Source organism: Fistularia commersonii, chromosome 11 (assembly GCF_037954325.1).
Source record: "Fistularia commersonii isolate RoL2024-O1a breed Wild chromosome 11, RoL_Fcom_v1.0, whole genome shotgun sequence".
In the NCBI taxonomy this organism is placed as follows: Eukaryota; Metazoa; Chordata; class Actinopteri; order Syngnathiformes; family Fistulariidae; genus Fistularia; species Fistularia commersonii.
In genome coordinates, this window is record NC_141294.1 from 6,207,796 (window position 1) to 6,226,538 (window position 18,743).

Here is an 18,743-nt window from a genome sequence, read left to right on the forward strand (position 1 = left end):
ATGAGCTTCTATTGTATCTCATTAAATATTATATTATATTATAATTATATTATATTATATCATAAAACAGCAGCACTATAAATCATCGTAGAAGTGTGTGAAGAATATATTGTTGAAGGTTCTGCCATCATGCTTATGGACCTCTAGTAAAATTTAATAAAATGGTATTAATTACCAAATGAATAAATGGTAACCACAGTTTCATCAATGTCTTCTATTATTAAGGTTGTATAACTTTTCCATTATTGGAGAGGGGAAAAATATTTAAATTTATTTTTTTCAAAACTGATATTTTCACAATGAATACTGTTCAAATTCAGTATCATGCAGTCAAAATCATTATCTGTGTAAGGTGGGAAATGTGTGCACTGGCATTATATGAATTTATTCGGAATCATGTATATACACAATATCTTTCATGGTCATTTATTTAATTTAAAAAAGTCTTGCATTATATCTAATTGCTTTCATACAAATATGTGATATACACTGCTTCCTTACTGCTTCCTTCCTTTTTCCTCACTCAGACTACCTAAATGCCCCTCACACAGTGTGTTAACAATAGTTTGCATGGTCTTATCCACATCTGCCCCATCACCCTTTTCTTGGATACCCTCAGATAAAATGAGTACAGTATTGTGCGTCAGTCTGGCATTCTAATGGATTTTAATTTTCAACTTCTTATTCATTTAATTGTCAAAGGCATCATTGGTATCATCATTACTAACTACAATGAAATATCAACAGAAATTCAAGCTCCATAATATTTATTGGAATTGCTCCTTCGTCATCTTCTCCTTTTGGCTTGTCCCTTCATGGGTCGCCACATCGAATCAACTTTCTCTGTCTTACCCGATTCTCTGTATCCTGCTCTCTCACACCAACTACCTTCATATCCTCTCCCACTACGTCCATAAATCTTCTCTTTGGTCTTCTTCGACCTGCTGCCTGGCAGCTCCAGTTCCAGCATTTGTCTACTAGTTGGTCCAATGTGCAGTAAAATACTGTAGTAGTGTGATCAAGGTAGATCTGGTAATTTGGCAAGGCAATGCATAATAGATTTAGCATCTCCTGTTCTTTGTGCTGGCATGCATACTGAACTCTAATTTGGGTTTAGCCGATTAGGGTGGTGGGCATCACCACTTATGGTCTCACTGGCTTACTCTGCTTATACCCTTGCCCGGTACCCAGTTGCCAGTGGCCATAGGCCAGCCACCCAAGCACAGTAATGCTGGTCCTGTATCACTCTCTCAGCCACGGCTGAAGAGTTATAGGACTGATGCCATAGCAGTCCCCCACTCTTACCCTACACATTGCATGACTGCACACATTAGAGGAATTAGGCGCTTGAACGATGCTTCCCGGCTGGGTTCCCTAAAGAACAAGAGCAGCTGTGTGGGGTTCTGCCTCTTTTGTCTTTCCATCACTATCTGTTTCTGTCCCTTGCCTCCTTCGTTGAGTTGCTGTATGTCTCACCACCTCTGGGCCTGTGTGCTGCACTAGTGGGAGCCAGGGTCCTGAACAAGTCAGAGTGAGTGGATGCCAACAGCTGGAGTGCACTTACTCCCTGTGGACAGACGCAGCAACATAGAAAGTTGAAAAGAATATACAGATTATGCACATATTCGGCCTGTTTTTTTACAGTCCTAATCCCGGCACAATATATGATTTGCAAGGGAAGACATGGGCTTCTCCTGGCAATGAAACAGATGTGAACTGAAATGCAAAGTGCAAATACATTACATACCTTGGGGATGTGCAAATGACTGGAATAAATTACCTCTCAAAAGTACTGTACTGTAATTTGTGGTACATAGTCACACTGAGTCACACATAGTTTTGTGGAAAAATAATTCCAAGCGCAGTAAATTACATTAAAAGCGCCTGGAGTACCTCTTAATTTGAATGGTGGTTTACTGCTCTTACTGAACTTTATTTATACTTAATACTCCGTTTGGGATTCCTTTTTTGCCAATCCAGCATCTATTCTATTCATGGACAATATGTGGTCTTTTCAATATAACCTTGATCAAAGAAGCTGTTGGAAAGCAAGAAGTCCTTCTATATATAAAAAAAAAAAAAAAAAACTAGATTTTTGTGGAACAGTGCTTCAGTGGACACAAGTATAACCAGACATCTGTGTAGGTGGGAAACCATCAGTTTTGCTGGACATTTGCTACCCACAGCTTTGACTTTATAAATTACCAGTCACCTTCCCTGTCACCTAATTGTCCCGCACTGGCTGGGCAAATGGTTATAGAGATGGACAGCCATTGTTGTTGAGGAGCTTGTAAAATTACATTTCAGTTAGTGTGAAGGACAGGTTTTCATAAGCTGCTGCTGTTGTGCTCTGTTTCTCCTATAGACCCCAATCACAAAAGAGCTGCAGCAAGGATTTTTTTTTTTTTTTTTACAATCAACAATAATTTTGTACAACAGCACAGGGAAGACAGAAAGTCGATTAACTGTGCTCTCTCACCATCAAGGTCTTCAGCTCAAGTGCCAGAGTCCTAGTAAAAAGCAAATTGACCTCAGCAAGCTACATCATGCAGATGTGAAGTCTTTGTGAAGCAAATTAGAATGTGGGTTCTAAAATGAAATCAAAGTTGCTGAATCTATCTTTTTTTTTTTTTCATATTAAGCATATTTGCAGTTTAACTTTTTGGGTTCATTAATCAGTCACATTTTCATATAACGTATTAGCATGTTATTCAGTTTTTCTACATTTTGACATTTACTTATTAAGGGTCAGCAGCCTCCAGTATAATGCTAATAAATTATAATCGAAGAGCCAGATTCACTGTTTTCATCAATATATATAACCTTGAATGTCTCCACTGAAATATAATTGTCTCTACCCAGATTAAAATGATATATCCATCTATCCCCCCCCCCCCCCATTCATCCATCCATCCATCCATCCATTGTCTGACGCTTATCATGCTCTCAGGGTCGTGGGGTATGCTGGAGCCTATTAAAATGCTATATATATATATATATATTTTTTTTTTTTTTTCATTTTTTATTTAATTGAGTAAAGGTACTAAAGAATGATGGGTTCTTTCTGCCAGGAATGAAAAACTGAAAAACTAGTGACAAATCTAACTGACAAACATGATACCCATCACATAGATGAGAAGTGTCTTTCAAGAAATATTTGTCAAGTTTTTCCTACTGACTCAGTATTCCATCCATTCTATTCAAGTCCCTTTTGCTATTGACAATTATATTTATATTGAACATTATTCAACCTAGCTCTGGCTGCTAAAATTGAAAGACATACTTCACACTTGACAATAATTTTTTGCCCAGTAGTCAGTTGCCGCATAGAAGCTTGTCCCCTGGTGGTGATTTCATGAAGGTAATCAAGGGTGATTCTGTATTTATTCCCACCACCGCACATGAAAGTAGGCCAGATAGTGGTATTGGATAGTTAAACCTGTGTGTGTGTGTGTGCGTGTGCGTGTGCGTGTGCGTGCGCACACACATTTATTTGTCTGTCTTTGCTTAACATGGCACAGGGTTCTCCTGGCCTCAGATGGCAAGGAAACAAGCTTTTCATGCCCTGCAGTCACAACAAATTAGTGAATTAATAAGACATTTGGTGTTGCTTGGCCTTCCTCTTGACTGCTTGCTCTGCATGAAGGGAGCTGGCCTTGCCCCTCCATACTGTTGCACTGTAACTGAATATGGAGGCAAAAAACCTACTGACCATATGATCTGACTTATCGTTCATCCTACTTGTGAGAAATTGAATAATATTCATTTTATATTCATTTTTCCAAATGTCTGGATTTAGTTCCTGTGAGGAAAAAGGTTTAAAAAGAATTGTGTCGTGGCACAGGCCTCAGAAAAATTGGAGAAAAAATGGTTTGACAGAATGTCCTTATTTTCTTTGGACAGACTACAGCTAGCCTCTTGTGAGTCCTTTTTTTTCTATAAAAGTAAACAAGCCCCATGTTTCTTTGTGTATCTCTTGTGTGAAAAAGAGCAGGGAGTACAGGAGGTGTTGGTGTACATGCGTGCATGTGGACGATGCTGAGCACTGCGATGCTTTTCTCCACCCTGGGGAAAGGCTCCACAGCGTCACTGCTGCCCATACTCGGTGGCTGAGCAAGGAGAGCCAGGTGGTGGTTCCGAGTGCAGCACAGTCAAGCGTGGTCACAGCGCATGCTGACATTTGCCTTCGTTGACTGCTGCAGGGAGAGGAAAAATCTGCTTTTCCATATGCTAGTGCTCGTTGCAACCCTTCCCTCCACCCACTGCCCCCCTCCTCCTACTGCCCTCTTCTGTGCCCCCCCCCAGCAGATGGCTCCCTGAACATTGTTTACCTTGGGTGACGGTCCCAGATGCAGAGTGTGTCCATCAGCATCCCCATTCCGCCAAGTTAGCTTTCTCATTCCTTTGCTTGCTCTTAGCTGAAGTATCATTCATTTGGTCTGAATTTTGAGCCCCTCCCAACACACGTAAAACAATAAGGAAGGCCCCCTTTTGGACATTATATGCTCTGTTGTGCTTATATGTTGTGTGTGGTTTTTTTTTTTGGTGTTTTTTTTTTACACATCCGTTTCACACTTAACCAATCACATACCAGATCAAAAACCCAGGATAGGGGCTACAGTATTTCCCCAAACTCCTCTTGTTTTCTGTGTGATATATTGTGACATATGGGAGCTCCCTTATGACTCCATAGAGGAGATGGAAACCCCAGATGTTGCCAGCACTGGGGGGTCAGATGTATTTAGCACCGCTGGGTGGAGTGCCGCAACAGCTTGTCATCCCAACAAGCTGAACCATCCCAATCCCCAAACTATAATACAAGCTCTAAGAGACTGACATTATTTCTCTCAAATATCACACTACTGGAAAAGTAAAGAATTTAAGTTAAAGTCTCATCATTTGTGTATATATAACACCATATCATACAATAATATATATCATAATCAATCAAGTCATTAGTGTAAGTAGGTGCTCAAGTTGATTAATTTATCTTCAATTCTATTAAACAGGAAAGTTAGCAATTTACATGAACTCCTGTGTGGAATTTGAGAATAAATTTCAAATTACTTGGCCATGAGTAGAAAGCCCAAGGTTCATATTGACGGTGACAGTTACCAGATAACTCTCATGAATGTTCTTGACCTGAAAGAGAAAACGCTCGCCAGGTCACCGCCAGCTTTGGCTCGGGACCAGAGTAGCCTCTGTTGAATAGCCTTTTCAATAAATACTCACAAGTGGTGTGTTCATAAATTGAATATGTGTGAAGTCAAGGCCACTTGTGAGTACAGAAGTACAGAAATACAGTGAGAGGTACAGGTTGTTATGGTAATTATAGTGTTTTGTGGGTCAACCAAATTTTCTTAATTTTGGCAAAAGCTCATACCTTTGATTTTGCTGCGAGCCTGCAGATATGGTCTATGTGGGAGATGCGCTCATAAAACCCTCATAGCTACCAGCCTACCACTTATACCTATCAGCACTTATTCAGATTTCTCACCTTCTTGTGTCACATTTATTCTCACAGTAAAGCAAACAATTGGTATGCTGTAACAGTAAAAAAAATAAATCTTTTGTCCTCTTTGCTTTATTTTTCACAATTAGTTATAGGAAAATAAATATTAGTCCTGGTTATGTTATTGTCTTTTTTGACATATCAAATACTACCCCCTATCAGTCAACACCTTAGTTGCAAAGAAAAAAATCATTTGTGACTTCTTCATGGATGTCATTCAATTTGCAATTCAAATGTTGACATTTCTTTCAGTAAAATTATTTAACTTTCATACAAGGAGTTGACAATTTGACATATCAGGGCTGTTTTCTCACACTGAAGCAATTTATTGACAGTGCCCACTCTCACATTCCTGTCATTGTGAGGCAGAATTCCCAGTGTTGGTTGTTTATCTTGACCATTGCGAGATCCTGATGATGCAATTTTGCCAAAGTAACCAGGCGTTTCAAAAGACTGTGTTTTATGTGGCTGTGAAATCAGGGAGACCCCAGTTGAAGACAATAGAAAAATACTTTTCATTAGATTAACACCAACTGAATTAAAATGCAATATGTTTTAATCCCTGTGCATGCCTTGTCAGATCCAGTGGAAGTGTTTCTCCTGAAAGATATGTCACATGTTTTTTGTTTTTTTTTGTTTGTTTTTTTTTGTTACTTTTGGATGTAAAGCTGCTTTGCAACTCAGAACTGAACTGGTGACAGTTTAGTCAGTATTGTTAGAAGCTGCACATTGTTCTTTGATAAATAAGTGAATTCCCAATTTATCTATTAAATTTATTCTCTTATATAACATTTGCAGTTGAATTCATTATGTTACATGTATTACTTTTTTAAACATAATAGAAACATGAATAAAATGGAAATGCAGTATGTTGTATCTGTTGTATTATCCTTGATATGTTAACTAAAATAACCACATAACTGCCTTAGAAATTCACAGTACTTGTGATGGGATAGTACAATTACTTTCAGTCTCTTGAAAATGAATGTGATATGATAAAAATAGGTGCAATAATGATTGATTTATACAATCATTTTGTTACACTTCTTGGATTAGCATGAGTCTACTCTTCAATAAACCTTTGCATCAATTTATTTCAAATCCAGTGTGCTGATACATGGAAGCAACATTACATAAATTGTTCTGCTGGCGTCCGCTCCTATATTCTGTTGTATTCTGATAAAGGTTCAGCAACTTATTGTAGGCTTAGAAATTAGTTGTGGAAATATTACACTGACAAGGAGAAAGGGCAGTGCTCAATGTCATTTGGTGCTGCCCCTTGCAGATATCTGGATGTTCTGAAGAAACTGAGCATTGGGGGAAGGGTTTGTAAAGAAATAGAAGCCAAAATGGTGGTTATATTATAGTCAGGAGCAGAAAAGAGCGAATGATTTTCTCATAATAATGTAAAGGTTAATGCCTCTCTTATCTGCAAGACAGCAAAGTGAACAGCTCAAAGGGATTCCAGTAAAACTGAAGGAGTTTTGTTCAGGATTATGCTTTGATCTAAACTCCCATTTAAGCTAGCCAATATGTAATTCCAGCACTGTTTATTCATAAACCTCCCTGACTGTAAATTCATACACTTCTAGGACTCTTCTACAGTGTGTAGAAACATGCATCATTTTCATTATTTTCATTGAGTCATGGTATCTGCTTATTTGCTCATTTCTGGCGCTCTATCAGCTTGTGTAGCTGCTGCTTCTTCCCTAGTCTGTCCCCAGCAAACTATCTGTATAACACTATTCGTTTCTGACCATCTGTGTCTGAATTACGATGTAAGGTTAGTTTTTATCGGTAATCAGGAGTAACAGCTGGCTCTGGAGAAATGTCGCTCCCACCCCCACTCCCCTTTCGTTAACCAGCGGAAACTTCTACATCTGTCATCTGCTTTCCCAAATGACCCAGCTTTCCTTCCAGCTGCTATTGAATCTCTCTGCTCCCAGCCTAAGTCTCATGTTAAGTCGAGACCTTTTCTTTTTTTAAAACAATGTCACAATTCCCATTGGAGGGGATTCAAAAATTTGTAGCTGCAAAAACTGGTTTCCTCTCATCTTACCACACTTCTAGCCAAACTATATGGGCTTCAGCTGATGGCGCCACCAAATCATACCACCAAAATTAACTCAAAGCAATCATATGAAACATTTCAACATTTGTGAATGTTTTGGATTAAGTAAGAACAGAAATTTCATCATTGTTTCATTGTTTTGAATTCACATGTTTGACTTGTTGTTTTGTGTGTTCTAGCCACTTTACCCAAGGTCATCAAATTGCGAGAGGAACCATCAGATTACACTGACCCCCAAAGAGGCAAGAGTCCAGCTATCAATAACACCCTGGTTACTGTCAAAGGCATCAGTAATCTTGGTAATACCTGCTTCTTCAATGCTGTCATGCAGGTTGGTAAAACTGAGTCCATTAAATATTGCCGTATATACCATATATGCAAAATGACCTAAACTAAACATAGTATGAAATCACCTTAATCCTGTTTCTCTTGTCTCTGTCATTGCATCACAAATGCAAAATAACCCACCTGAAACCTTACTCATTTGGCTCAGGGTTGCCTCTGGGGGCAATTTCAGAGGATCTCTTGTGAGGTCAAGGTCTTCCACACCATACTCAAGCAACCACATCTTAACAGTCGTTGTTTTACACACAGTTGCATTTCCATGGTGGAACAAAAAGACCATCTCCATACTGTTGCCAAAGATTTAGAATCCCCTGCCACTAGAATGCAGTACCTCCTGTACACACACATACACACACAGACACACACACTCTCTCTCGCTCTCTCGCTCTCTCTCTCTCTCTCTCTCAACTGTGTGCATATATAGATATGTAACTATTACCATATGTAAATATATATGTGTGTGTACTGACCTACATGCAAATACAACTCTGAAAACACTCTTCAATTGGTGCTTAATTGGTGTCTTATCCAAAGTAAGCTAGAACCAAACCACCATGTGAGTAAACAGGTGAGGCTTTGAGGTTATTTTGTAGCATATTCAATGCATCAGTAAATGCAGCGCAGTCTTAGACATGTTCACCTGCCCATACACGAGTGGCACTCTGTTGGTGCAGAGCATGTTCACCATACAATACAACTATAGAGCTTTCCCTGTCTTTCTCTGGTCGTGTCATGGTCACTGCAAACTGACATGCTCTTCTACAATAAACCTGTTTTTTCCGCCATTTTGTTAATCACCCTTGGGGCCTTCCTCATTGATTGAAATTCGAGTGAACATGCTTTACTTGCTTTCCCTCCCTCTCTCTCTGTCTGTTTGTATTGTTCCCTCGAAAATTGCAATCTTTTGGGTGAAAAGACATAATTGTCAGAGGATGAGCTGTGTCTGTGTGCACAATGCCAGCTCCATTGTGTGTTTTCCATAGCAACTGTCTTCATTGCCAGGATATGACAAAACAAATCTCATGAAAGAAGGAAAAGATGCTTTTCTCACATGATGGGACATTGACTGCTTCAGGCTATCTCCTCACCAAGGATCTTCTCTACATTTCAAACTCACTGATCATAGAGAAATTTAAATGCTTATTTCAGAATAATGAGTCTACCACAAGTTCCTCAAATTGTACTAAGAAAAGAGTTAATGTTTCACAAGTGTATTTTAATAGACCACAGGGGATAGCCACAACTAAAGTGTGGATACACTTTTCAGTAACTAAAATTGTTGTTTTCTTTTTTATGTGCAGATTATTGTTTTGATTTGGAACAGAGAAATAGATAAGCATGTGAACAATCTGCTGCCCTATTGAAAAGTATTTTCCATAACCAAGGGGAATTGACACTGGTGAGCATCTGAACAAAAGAAAACCCTCCACCTGACATTGACAACACCTGTGGCATTATCTTTGGCTTACACATTTACTGAGCAATATCTCTAATCACTGCCCTAATACAGTGGTGTCTCGTTAGAGCCAATTTCCTTCTTTGCACCTTGTAATCCTTTGGCTGATGCTGACTAAAATATTTTTTCACAAGACATACAACAATAGGATAGACATTTTGATATTTTAATAGCCCTATGTGTCTACCATAAAAGATAATCTAAACTGTGTGTGTGTGTACGCACACACACACACACACACACACACACACACACACACACACACACACACACACACACACACACACAGTGCACTCTTATATATGCCCCTACATCTACGAAGTCAATATAAAATAGGAAATGTAGCAATACTCCTTAGCAATAAGTGTACAACCACTTATTACAATGTACTTCCTGTGAATGCAGCTTTACAACACTACAAAAGCACAGGTTCCTGCTGAAAATCTGTGCAAACTTTGACACAAATCTGGGATTTCTTGCTTTTTTAATGAAACAGTTCATTTTTTGCAGTTAACTTGTGATTTGATCAACATCAGTTCGATGACCTGAGAAGTCTGTTTCTCTGGGGACTCAACATTTATTGCTATATTTCTTTTAGCCAATCAGTGTTCTCAGAGGAAATGCTTCTTACATGCTCACTGTAGCCTCGAATTTTTCCTTTGCCCAGCTATCTTCATTATAGACTTCTTGACCTAACAATTTCTTTGTATGTACATGATGCAAAGTGCAAATAGCAGACATCTGATATTTATGAAATGTTGGATTTTGTCTCTAGCTTTTAGCACTTTGAGCAGTAACCATACAAATATGTTGAAACACACCATTTTTAGAGTATGCGTGATTTGTTTTTTATAGACTTAACAGCTTCTTTTTTTTCCCACAGAACTTGTCCCAAACACACATGCTTATTGACCTTATCCAGGAACTGAAGGAGAAAGGTTACAAACTAAGGATCTGCCCTTCTGTAGAGACCCATCTGGTACAGTTAGCTGTCCTTGTTTTCCACCTCTGTGAAGCTTGGTTTACTTGTAAAGAAGTAACAACTAGGGCAAATGCAAATTTTCTTTTAAAATTACCAGTATATATCTTGGCCTACAGTCTTTTTCATCCACCCATTTAATTGTGACATCACTGGCAGCTGACTGTGGGAAAAAGGTGAAAGAAAAAACAATTTCTGAATGAAAGATGATTTTATCAAACACATCATTTGGTATTGAGAGACTATTGGGGCTATTTGTCACAGAGTGTCTTTAATCGAAAAAAAAATGGTAATCCATATGATAAGACAGTCATGAAATAACATACATTCAAACAAGTGAGTTAAATATATCCCTGAACTGTTTAACCAAAGCTGGTCTCTGATTGTTTTCATCCTCCAAAAATCTTACCATAGCATCCTGTCGCCTTTTGCAGAGTCCACTGATGATAATGCTCCCCAGCCCAGAACCCCTGACTGCAGCAATGTTTCTCTTCCTCCAGAACATGAAAGAACCAGGGAAAGGACCTGTTAACCCAAAGATCCTCTTCAACCAGCTCTGCCAGAAGTAAGGCATGACCATAAGTGAAAATTCCATAAGACGTACTGACTATCATGGTGACAATACAGGTCCCTTTCATTCTTTTTTTCATGTAATTCAGAATAAACTCATGATTATTTGCAGGATCTATAACATTCCAATTGCCCCTCAGGGACAAATAAAGTGATTCTGATTCTGATATGACCCTGATATGATCCCTTTTCACTTGTTTTAATTGTTAGCACTCGCAGTCTCTCTTTAAGACTCTTCATAACCACTGTCACACAGAACAAAAGCAGGTAAGGGCCTGGAGTACAGCCCTCACCAGCTTCCGCTCAGATCTTTGCAAGTCCATATGAAAGGAATGTTGACAACTATAGCTATTTTATTCAGAGTACCTTCAAATATTCATGTCTCTGAAATGAAAGCAGGGATTGCCCATTGACCCACATTTCATGTAGCCATCACACCACAGCCATTATGCAGCTGTACATTGAATCAGATTCACACAGATAATATATTTTGTATTCCATCAGTTGCATTCCCTGTCCTCATAGTATCTGTGTAGATGGACTTACATTTTCCATCTAGTACAGTAGATGATAAAGTCTACTTCTTCTTTTTTCCTTTCTGCTACTCCCTCTAGGGGATGCCACAGCAAATCAACCTCCTCCACTTTATTCTCTGGATCTTCTACTCTCGCACCAGCTAACTACATGTCCTCTTTCACTCCATCCAGAAATCTTCTGTTTAGTCTTCATCTAGCCCTTATTCCTAGCAGTTCACTATACCAGTCATAGTACACTTACATTCACTATCCCTCCTCTGTACATGACCGAACCATCTCAGCCTGGCTTCTCTGACCTTCTCTCTAAAACAAATAATATGTGCTGTCTGCCTGATGTACTCATGCCTGATCTTATCCATCCTCATCACTCCCAAAGAGAACCTCAACATCTTCATCTCTGCTACCCCCAACTATGTTTCCTGTCTTTTCCTCAATGCCATTGTCTCCAAACCATACAGTGCCCATGGTCTCACTACTGTCTTAAGAATAAGAATAAGAACAACTTTATTAATCCCGAAGGAAATTGCTGTGCCAGAGTTACAGAAAATATAACAGTAATAAATAATAAAAGAAAAGGCAGAAATTAGAAATAAAAATAAACTATAAACTATAAAGTGTCTCAGTGATAAACTATAAACTATAAAGTGTCTCAGTGAAACTATAAAGTGTCTTAGTAAACAGTGATAAAACTATAAGTGTCTTAGTAACAAGGGAGTTAAGGAGTGCACAATAGTATGATAGAAGGGAAAATTGTAGTGTAGCTGTTATGAGATGAGATTAAATATTGCACAGTTTTTGAATATTGCACAGTGAAATGAAATATTGCACAGTTTTGTTTTGTTTTTTTAGGTTAAGATAGGTTTTTATGGTTGCCGGCGTCTTGTTCACCTTTACTTTCATTCTGGCTGATATACTTTTATCACACATTATGCAGTATATAGTTGAGTATCATATGTATAACCTATATACTATATAGATATACACTCATACACGCTCACATAAACAAACACACACACAAGTATATATACATATATTTACACACACACACCTCTAACAAATGGGTACATGCAAATAACTTCATCTCAGGGTCAGTAAAGCTGTGTTCAGTGTTCAGCTGAAGCAGTCAAGTTTTCCAATTGTGTTGAAGTACTTTCCAACACAAGTACCTCCGCTTCATCCTGGGTCCACTATAACCAGCTAGACCAAGCTGTCATCTGATCCCAGCTTCACCTCTTTGACACACTATGCTCACTACATAAACCAGACCAGAGGCACTGAACCTTACCAAAGGCTTACAAGCGCCTACATATTTGTAGGTATCTGACAATCTACCGTTCCATTGAACCACCTATGCCATATTTGATCCAGTGCAAGTGTAACAGCAGTGGCCAGAAACAAACCTCTGCATTCATACTTTATTTTACAAAATAGTATGAATGTTTGTTCTTGTTTTGCTTCGCAGGCATGTTTGAGCTTGTTTGGTCTTGCACTGTTAGTAGTGCAGGTGGGTGACCAGGGTATTTGATATCGGATGACTGGATACATCTCTGGTGCTGCTTTGACAGTTATTCTGGTACCTAGCTTTCATCAGACAGGCCTGTTTGTACGCAAGATTGTGCATGTGGGCTGCTACCTCACCTGGTACCATATTAGCCCACAGCACACATGCACTCAATGTGCATTCAGACAGCAAGCACTGCACACACCTGTATGCACTCACTTGGAGCTAATGTTACATGAGGATAATCCATTGCACCGGCATGCATTTGCAAGAGGAATTATGAATTTAAGTATCAGCACTCATAATAAATTTTTTGCCCTCTATAACGCGCAAGTGAAAGTTGTGACTTTCGATTAGTATCTTCACGGCATTATATCTAGATTCGGGCAAAACAAAATCCCAAAACACAGGGTAAATTTTTCTCTATTGGCGTATTAACTTAATTTGTCACTGCAAGTTCTTGTCATTCCAAAAATGTCAGGTCAGCCTTGTGCTTATGTCAAGTGTATGTCCATTTGGTAAATTGGTAAAGCTGTCTGACTGGGACCAAAGTAAGTATAGTTTAATTTGCACTGCTGGAGCACTAAAGAGCCCAGGTTGTTTTTATATAAGCCCCCCCCCAACACACACAGAGTAATCAGGTTTTTGTACATTTTACCAAACTCAGTTCTGTCAGTTCTCTCTTTTCTAGGTTAGCTGTCAGGTTTATATTTCATTTATAATGTTAGAAAAAACTAAAAAACTAAAAGTCTAATATCTTTTATCCACATTTATTTATTGCTTTAGGGCAAAATTAGAAGAAAGCACTGGAACCGAGTATGATTGAGCCAAAAAGAAAGAATTTTAGAGAAGCTGATTATAATTTCTCAATTGTATTTTATTGCTCTCTTTTTGTATCTGTTCAAAAGTTATTTACAGGTACTTTGATTGGGGTCTCCTGATGTAGGTAAAGGAGTGAGGATCTGTTATTTTATTTTTATCTGGATAATGAACTATACAGATATATTATCTCCCTTGGTTGTGGTTGGTAACAATGGGATGCTATTGTCAACCAAATCAACCAAAATACATCGAATTACCAGTTAAAAACATTGAGGTATTTACACTTTTAAAGGGATATAAGAATTTATCCTTTATTAATCCCACATGGGTAAATTTGTTCTCTGCAATTGACCCATCATGGATGAACCATGAGCAGTAGGCTGCTGTCCATCAGCACCAGGGGAGCAGTTAGTGTCTTGCTCAACAACATTTTGACACAATAGGATGAGCTGGGAATCAAACCAAGAATGTTTCAGTTCCAAAGATGATTGCTCTACCTCCTGCGCCACACCTAACCATGTATATGTAAACAGTTTGGATAATTTACTGGTTTTTTGTTTAAATTTGGCACATTCTCTGACCATAATGTAACCCACTGAGTCCCATTTCTAGCTTTCATGCATGCGTGTGAGTAAATGCTGGAAAAATTCATAATTGGAGTGTGGGTGCATTGTGTTGTTCATATGTGTGTGTTTGGGGGATGAGCTTGTGTGGCCTTGCGTCTGGTACTAACTCAACCGGCTATTAATTGTGTTAGCACCGCAGCTGTTTGAATTGACCAGATTGAGAGCAGTGCTACAGGGCCCTTCTGCTTCTCTCCACTGGGATGCATTTCCAGACCTTCTCATTCCCAGTGATTCTAACTGAGCTTCTATTTTTTTCACTTATTTCACTCTGCATCTCTCTCTGTCTTTTTGCCCATCTCACTCAATTTTCTTCTCTGTTTAGCTTGATATTCTGCTCTCTGGGGACATTGAAAAGATAGTTCGCAGGGACAAATGGTAGAAAGGCCTTTGCATGGGGTTAATGTTTTAGTGATGTGACATATGACATATGTGTTGTCCCTGAACTTCTCCCCTCCACCCACTACTTTCTGCTTTTCTGCACGAAAAGAGCTGTTGAGCAGAGATTACTCGACTATTTTTCACTGAGCTCTTGCAGACGTCCTGCTGTTGACCTGTGTTGAGGGCAGGTGGTTGGGCAGTTTTCTTCCAGCCATTGCTATCCATTTTTGGTTCATTTGTCACAATATCTGAGAACTCTATACTCTCAATGCTGATGAATAAATACAAATTAAAGGACTTCCAATTTTTTTGGTCTCTTGAACTAGTTAAAAGATCAGTCTCTGTACCCCACTGTGACAATCTGATGAACAACCTGACATACCAGTTAAAGGTCATTAAGGTCAATCAGAAATTCAACTCATTGCCCTAGCTCCCCATCACCTAAATACCATCATTTGACACTTTCTTTACAAGTGCTGTGCCTATCAGACCAACCGGTTCTATGGTTATGTGACTGGTTTGGCCCAACAGGTAGTGGCGGTTGTAGCCTTAGCTGCCCATCTGCCCCTGGCATCTGTCCTCACATCTGTTCTCTGTAGATGGCCAGGGGAACAACTCAAGGAGATCAGTCCCCTCTCAGCACTGGCATTAAATTCGGGAGAGAAGTTTCTAGGGTTGAACAAAAGGTACTACGTAATTAACCTGACAGCCAGTCTGGTAGAACAGAAGTCTGACATCTAATGATTCTTATAGTTTTTTTTTCTGCAAAATGCTCTAGTTGGTACTGAACAGTCATTAATGCAAATTTGTTTTTTCAGTTAATTCCTTTGGTATTTCTAAATAATTCTTGTTAATTTATAAGATCGGACAAAACTGGTCATGCCAATTATGGTGCTGTACAATGTGCATCACATTTATATTCATTCTCATGTAAAATATATTGGAATACATTGCAAAACTTTTTATGAAAAAGAAAATTTTCCCAAGGAACTTAGTTCTAGAGCTGCATCCTAATCACATAAAACAGTGTTTGGGGGGGGGGGGTAAGTTAATCAAGAGAAATTCAAATAATCATGTCATCGGATGTAATAATAGTTGTAGTCATTGATAGTGTATACTACGGTACTTTGAATACAATGGCTCTGACTTGTTTTATTCAAAGGGGCAGGAAGAGGAAGGGTACAGGAAGAGTATCCACACAGGCTGATTTTGATGTTTGTTTATTTATATGTATGCGTCTAGACTTGTTGGAAATTAATAGAAAAACTGAATTCTACAATGAAATACACACTACAAGGTTCTTTAAAGTTGCAAGTTTAGTGAAGTAATAACTTATTTTGTTTCCCAACACTTATGACTTGACTTTGCTTTATAATGTTTCCAGATGTCTTTTACCTTTGTCTCAATTTGTAATTACAGTGTGCTACCAGGATTATCAATAACTGCTGGGGGTTCCGCAGTTAGTCTTGGAACACTTCACCTGCTCATTACTTGAAACGTCTCAACAACCACTTCAGCCAATGATCTTAATGTTTCATTAAAGGGCTTTTCTTTTCCTACAGGGCTCCACGTTTCAAGGGCTACCAGCAACAAGACAGCCAGGAACTTCTTCACTACCTGTTGGACTCCATACGAGTGGAAGAAACTAAAGTGAGTTTATTGTTATATGCAAATTCATATGTCCTTTGACGATAATAGTTTCAGCATAATTTTGATTAGAATCTAACTTACTGGTATGTTGAGTAATATGGTACCTCTTTCATTCTTCCATTATCTTAAGTGCATAGGGCAAGACTGGTATTACAGCTGACCAGGTGACTCTTAAAAGTAGTTCAATTTGTAGTGCTTTGTCCAGTTACTGGAAGCTAGCTTTGAATGTCTGTCTCCAACTATTTAATCCATGTTGCTTGTTTCCAACATTATTACAGTAATGTAGGAATGGATCAGTTTCAGAAAAGTATAAATGTTATATCTCTTATGTATTTCAAAATCTTTAACTTCAGTGACATTTTTTTCAGTTAAGTAGTGTTTTTATCAAAACAATATATTTCATATGAAAAGGTATCAAAAAGAGTGGTATTTTTGTGGATTATCTTAGCAACACTACAAAACTACACTAAAAGTGTGTTTTCTCTGGTTGCACTTGTTTCGAGCCTTGTTTTTTGATATTCATTTTCAGTCCCAAATTTGTTATGGATTATAACTGTGATATCAATAATGTCATTCAGTGTTTTTCTGAAAATTTTATCATAGTCATAGTTGGAAATTTTGTAACCGTAACAATTTAAATGATGATTTAAAAAGAAACAAAGTTAACACCTTTGGGCGGGCAGGGAGCATCATGTGATATATGTATTGATTCAGTATAATTGAATAAAGATATAAAAGATGTCATGGAGTACTAACTTAATACTTTCATTAATTAAATTTACATGTTAAGTAAATGACAATTAAACTCAGGATCCAAGAGTGGCAATTGCCGCTAGAAAAGGAAAATTAATGAAAAATGTAATTCCTATAAAAGGATCAGATATGAACTGAAGAGAAAAGTTTTTGTTTTTCATGACTAGAGCAAGGACTGAGGTATTAACAGCCTCTTTATCCATATTTCTATTCTTTACATTGACTAGAATTAGCTGACGAAGTAAAGAATGAGCCTTATGAAAAGGGATATAACCGCTCCTGTATTGTCACAGTGCTGTTCATTTTTCCGGGCCTGTTAACACATTCATGGGTCCAGCTACCATTTCTAAATCAGCCCTTATCAACTAAATGGGAATGCTTTGAGTAACTCGATGAGATTTCAAGGGTGATGATGGCGTTATCAGTCATGGGTACTGAGTATTCTGTTTCATATGTTTTTCTGCCTATCTCACCATCTGGCAAAATGCAACAAATTCAAAATTTCATCTGACATAATCTGATTTTCCATTCTTACTTTATCTTAAATTTAATTCTGTGGTACATTTGATGCCAGACATTTTGGACTTAATGTATTCATTGCTTGGCTAGACAGTTTATAGATGTGGCTGCAACCCCCCACCCACCCACCCCTTCACAGAGCAATTAGGAGACCCCACAGCAACCCTTTGGAGAACTGAGCTGCTCGCATTTGGCCCACCAGTGGCCATGTGAACCCAGGAGGAGAAGTTAACGGGTGCGTTTAGTGGTCAGCCCTGGGCCCAGGAGGGGCTGCAGTCTGGGACCCACTGCTCCCTTTCAAACTTGTGAACAGTGACAGTTGTGCCACTTAGGGGACTTGCAAGTGGCACAACCTGCGTCATTGTGTGATCTTGGGAAACCCACAGCTGCTGAATGGGCTCCAGGGCTGTCCTATTGTGCTTGAGGGTCAATCCCCCCCTCCCCAAACTACCCAACACACACTCATCATCATCATCACCATGAAGTGGTGCAGCCTATTTATTTAAGCAAATAACTTATTCAGCTATGTATGTCAAAAAACAGTGGAGTTTAAGCTGCTTTGAATATATGTATATATATTGAAGCTTATATTGCACTTGTTACTAACCCTTTCAATTATATAAGTTTTCCCATAGTTTATTTTCTTTTTTTAACTTTGACCAAACCTTTAAACACCTTTTCATTAGACTATGGATTTAGTTGAATGCAAAATATTTCAATCAGGTTGATGGTCAAGCAGAATAAGGAGAAAAGAAATAAATTATGTCCATCGTTTTTTTCAAAGAATTGATTATAATTGAAAAAACTAATTTAAAGGACATCACATTAAGACTCCATTTAACATGGCAAATAATACAGACTTGTCATTGAGCTTCATCAACACCATCAGCCATTTGTTGTGGTTGTGTACAGTCTTATATGGTTATCTTTCCTACTGTAAATGACCCATAAGTGTATGAGCAGCAAAGGATGCGGGTGTCTTTGCAGTGGGTGCTGCCACTTGAGGCCCTAAGTGTTTGTGTTGA

The 18,743-nt window shown here is 38.5% G+C and overlaps 1 protein-coding gene across 4 annotated transcripts in view; it reads left to right on the plus strand.

Moving 5' to 3' along the window:
• The window catches only part of usp45 (ubiquitin specific peptidase 45), a 30,955-nt gene that overhangs the window by 3,450 nt on the left and 8,762 nt on the right, over nucleotides 1-18,743 (plus strand). For 3 of the 4 annotated variants that reach the window (XR_015106774.1, XM_086154670.1, XM_086154671.1), the window contains 4 exons: nucleotides 7,763-7,914; nucleotides 10,268-10,363; nucleotides 10,798-10,928; nucleotides 16,359-16,446. Coding sequence is in view for 3 of the 4 variants with exons in the window: in XM_086154670.1 (XP_086010796.1) it covers nucleotides 7,763-7,914; nucleotides 10,268-10,363; nucleotides 10,798-10,928; nucleotides 16,359-16,446 (467 nt within the window). In the remaining variant the exon portion in view is untranslated. The remainder of the gene's footprint in view (nucleotides 1-7,762; nucleotides 7,915-10,267; nucleotides 10,364-10,797; nucleotides 10,929-16,358; nucleotides 16,447-18,743) is intronic. The other variant, XM_086154672.1, reaches the window with a different exon arrangement.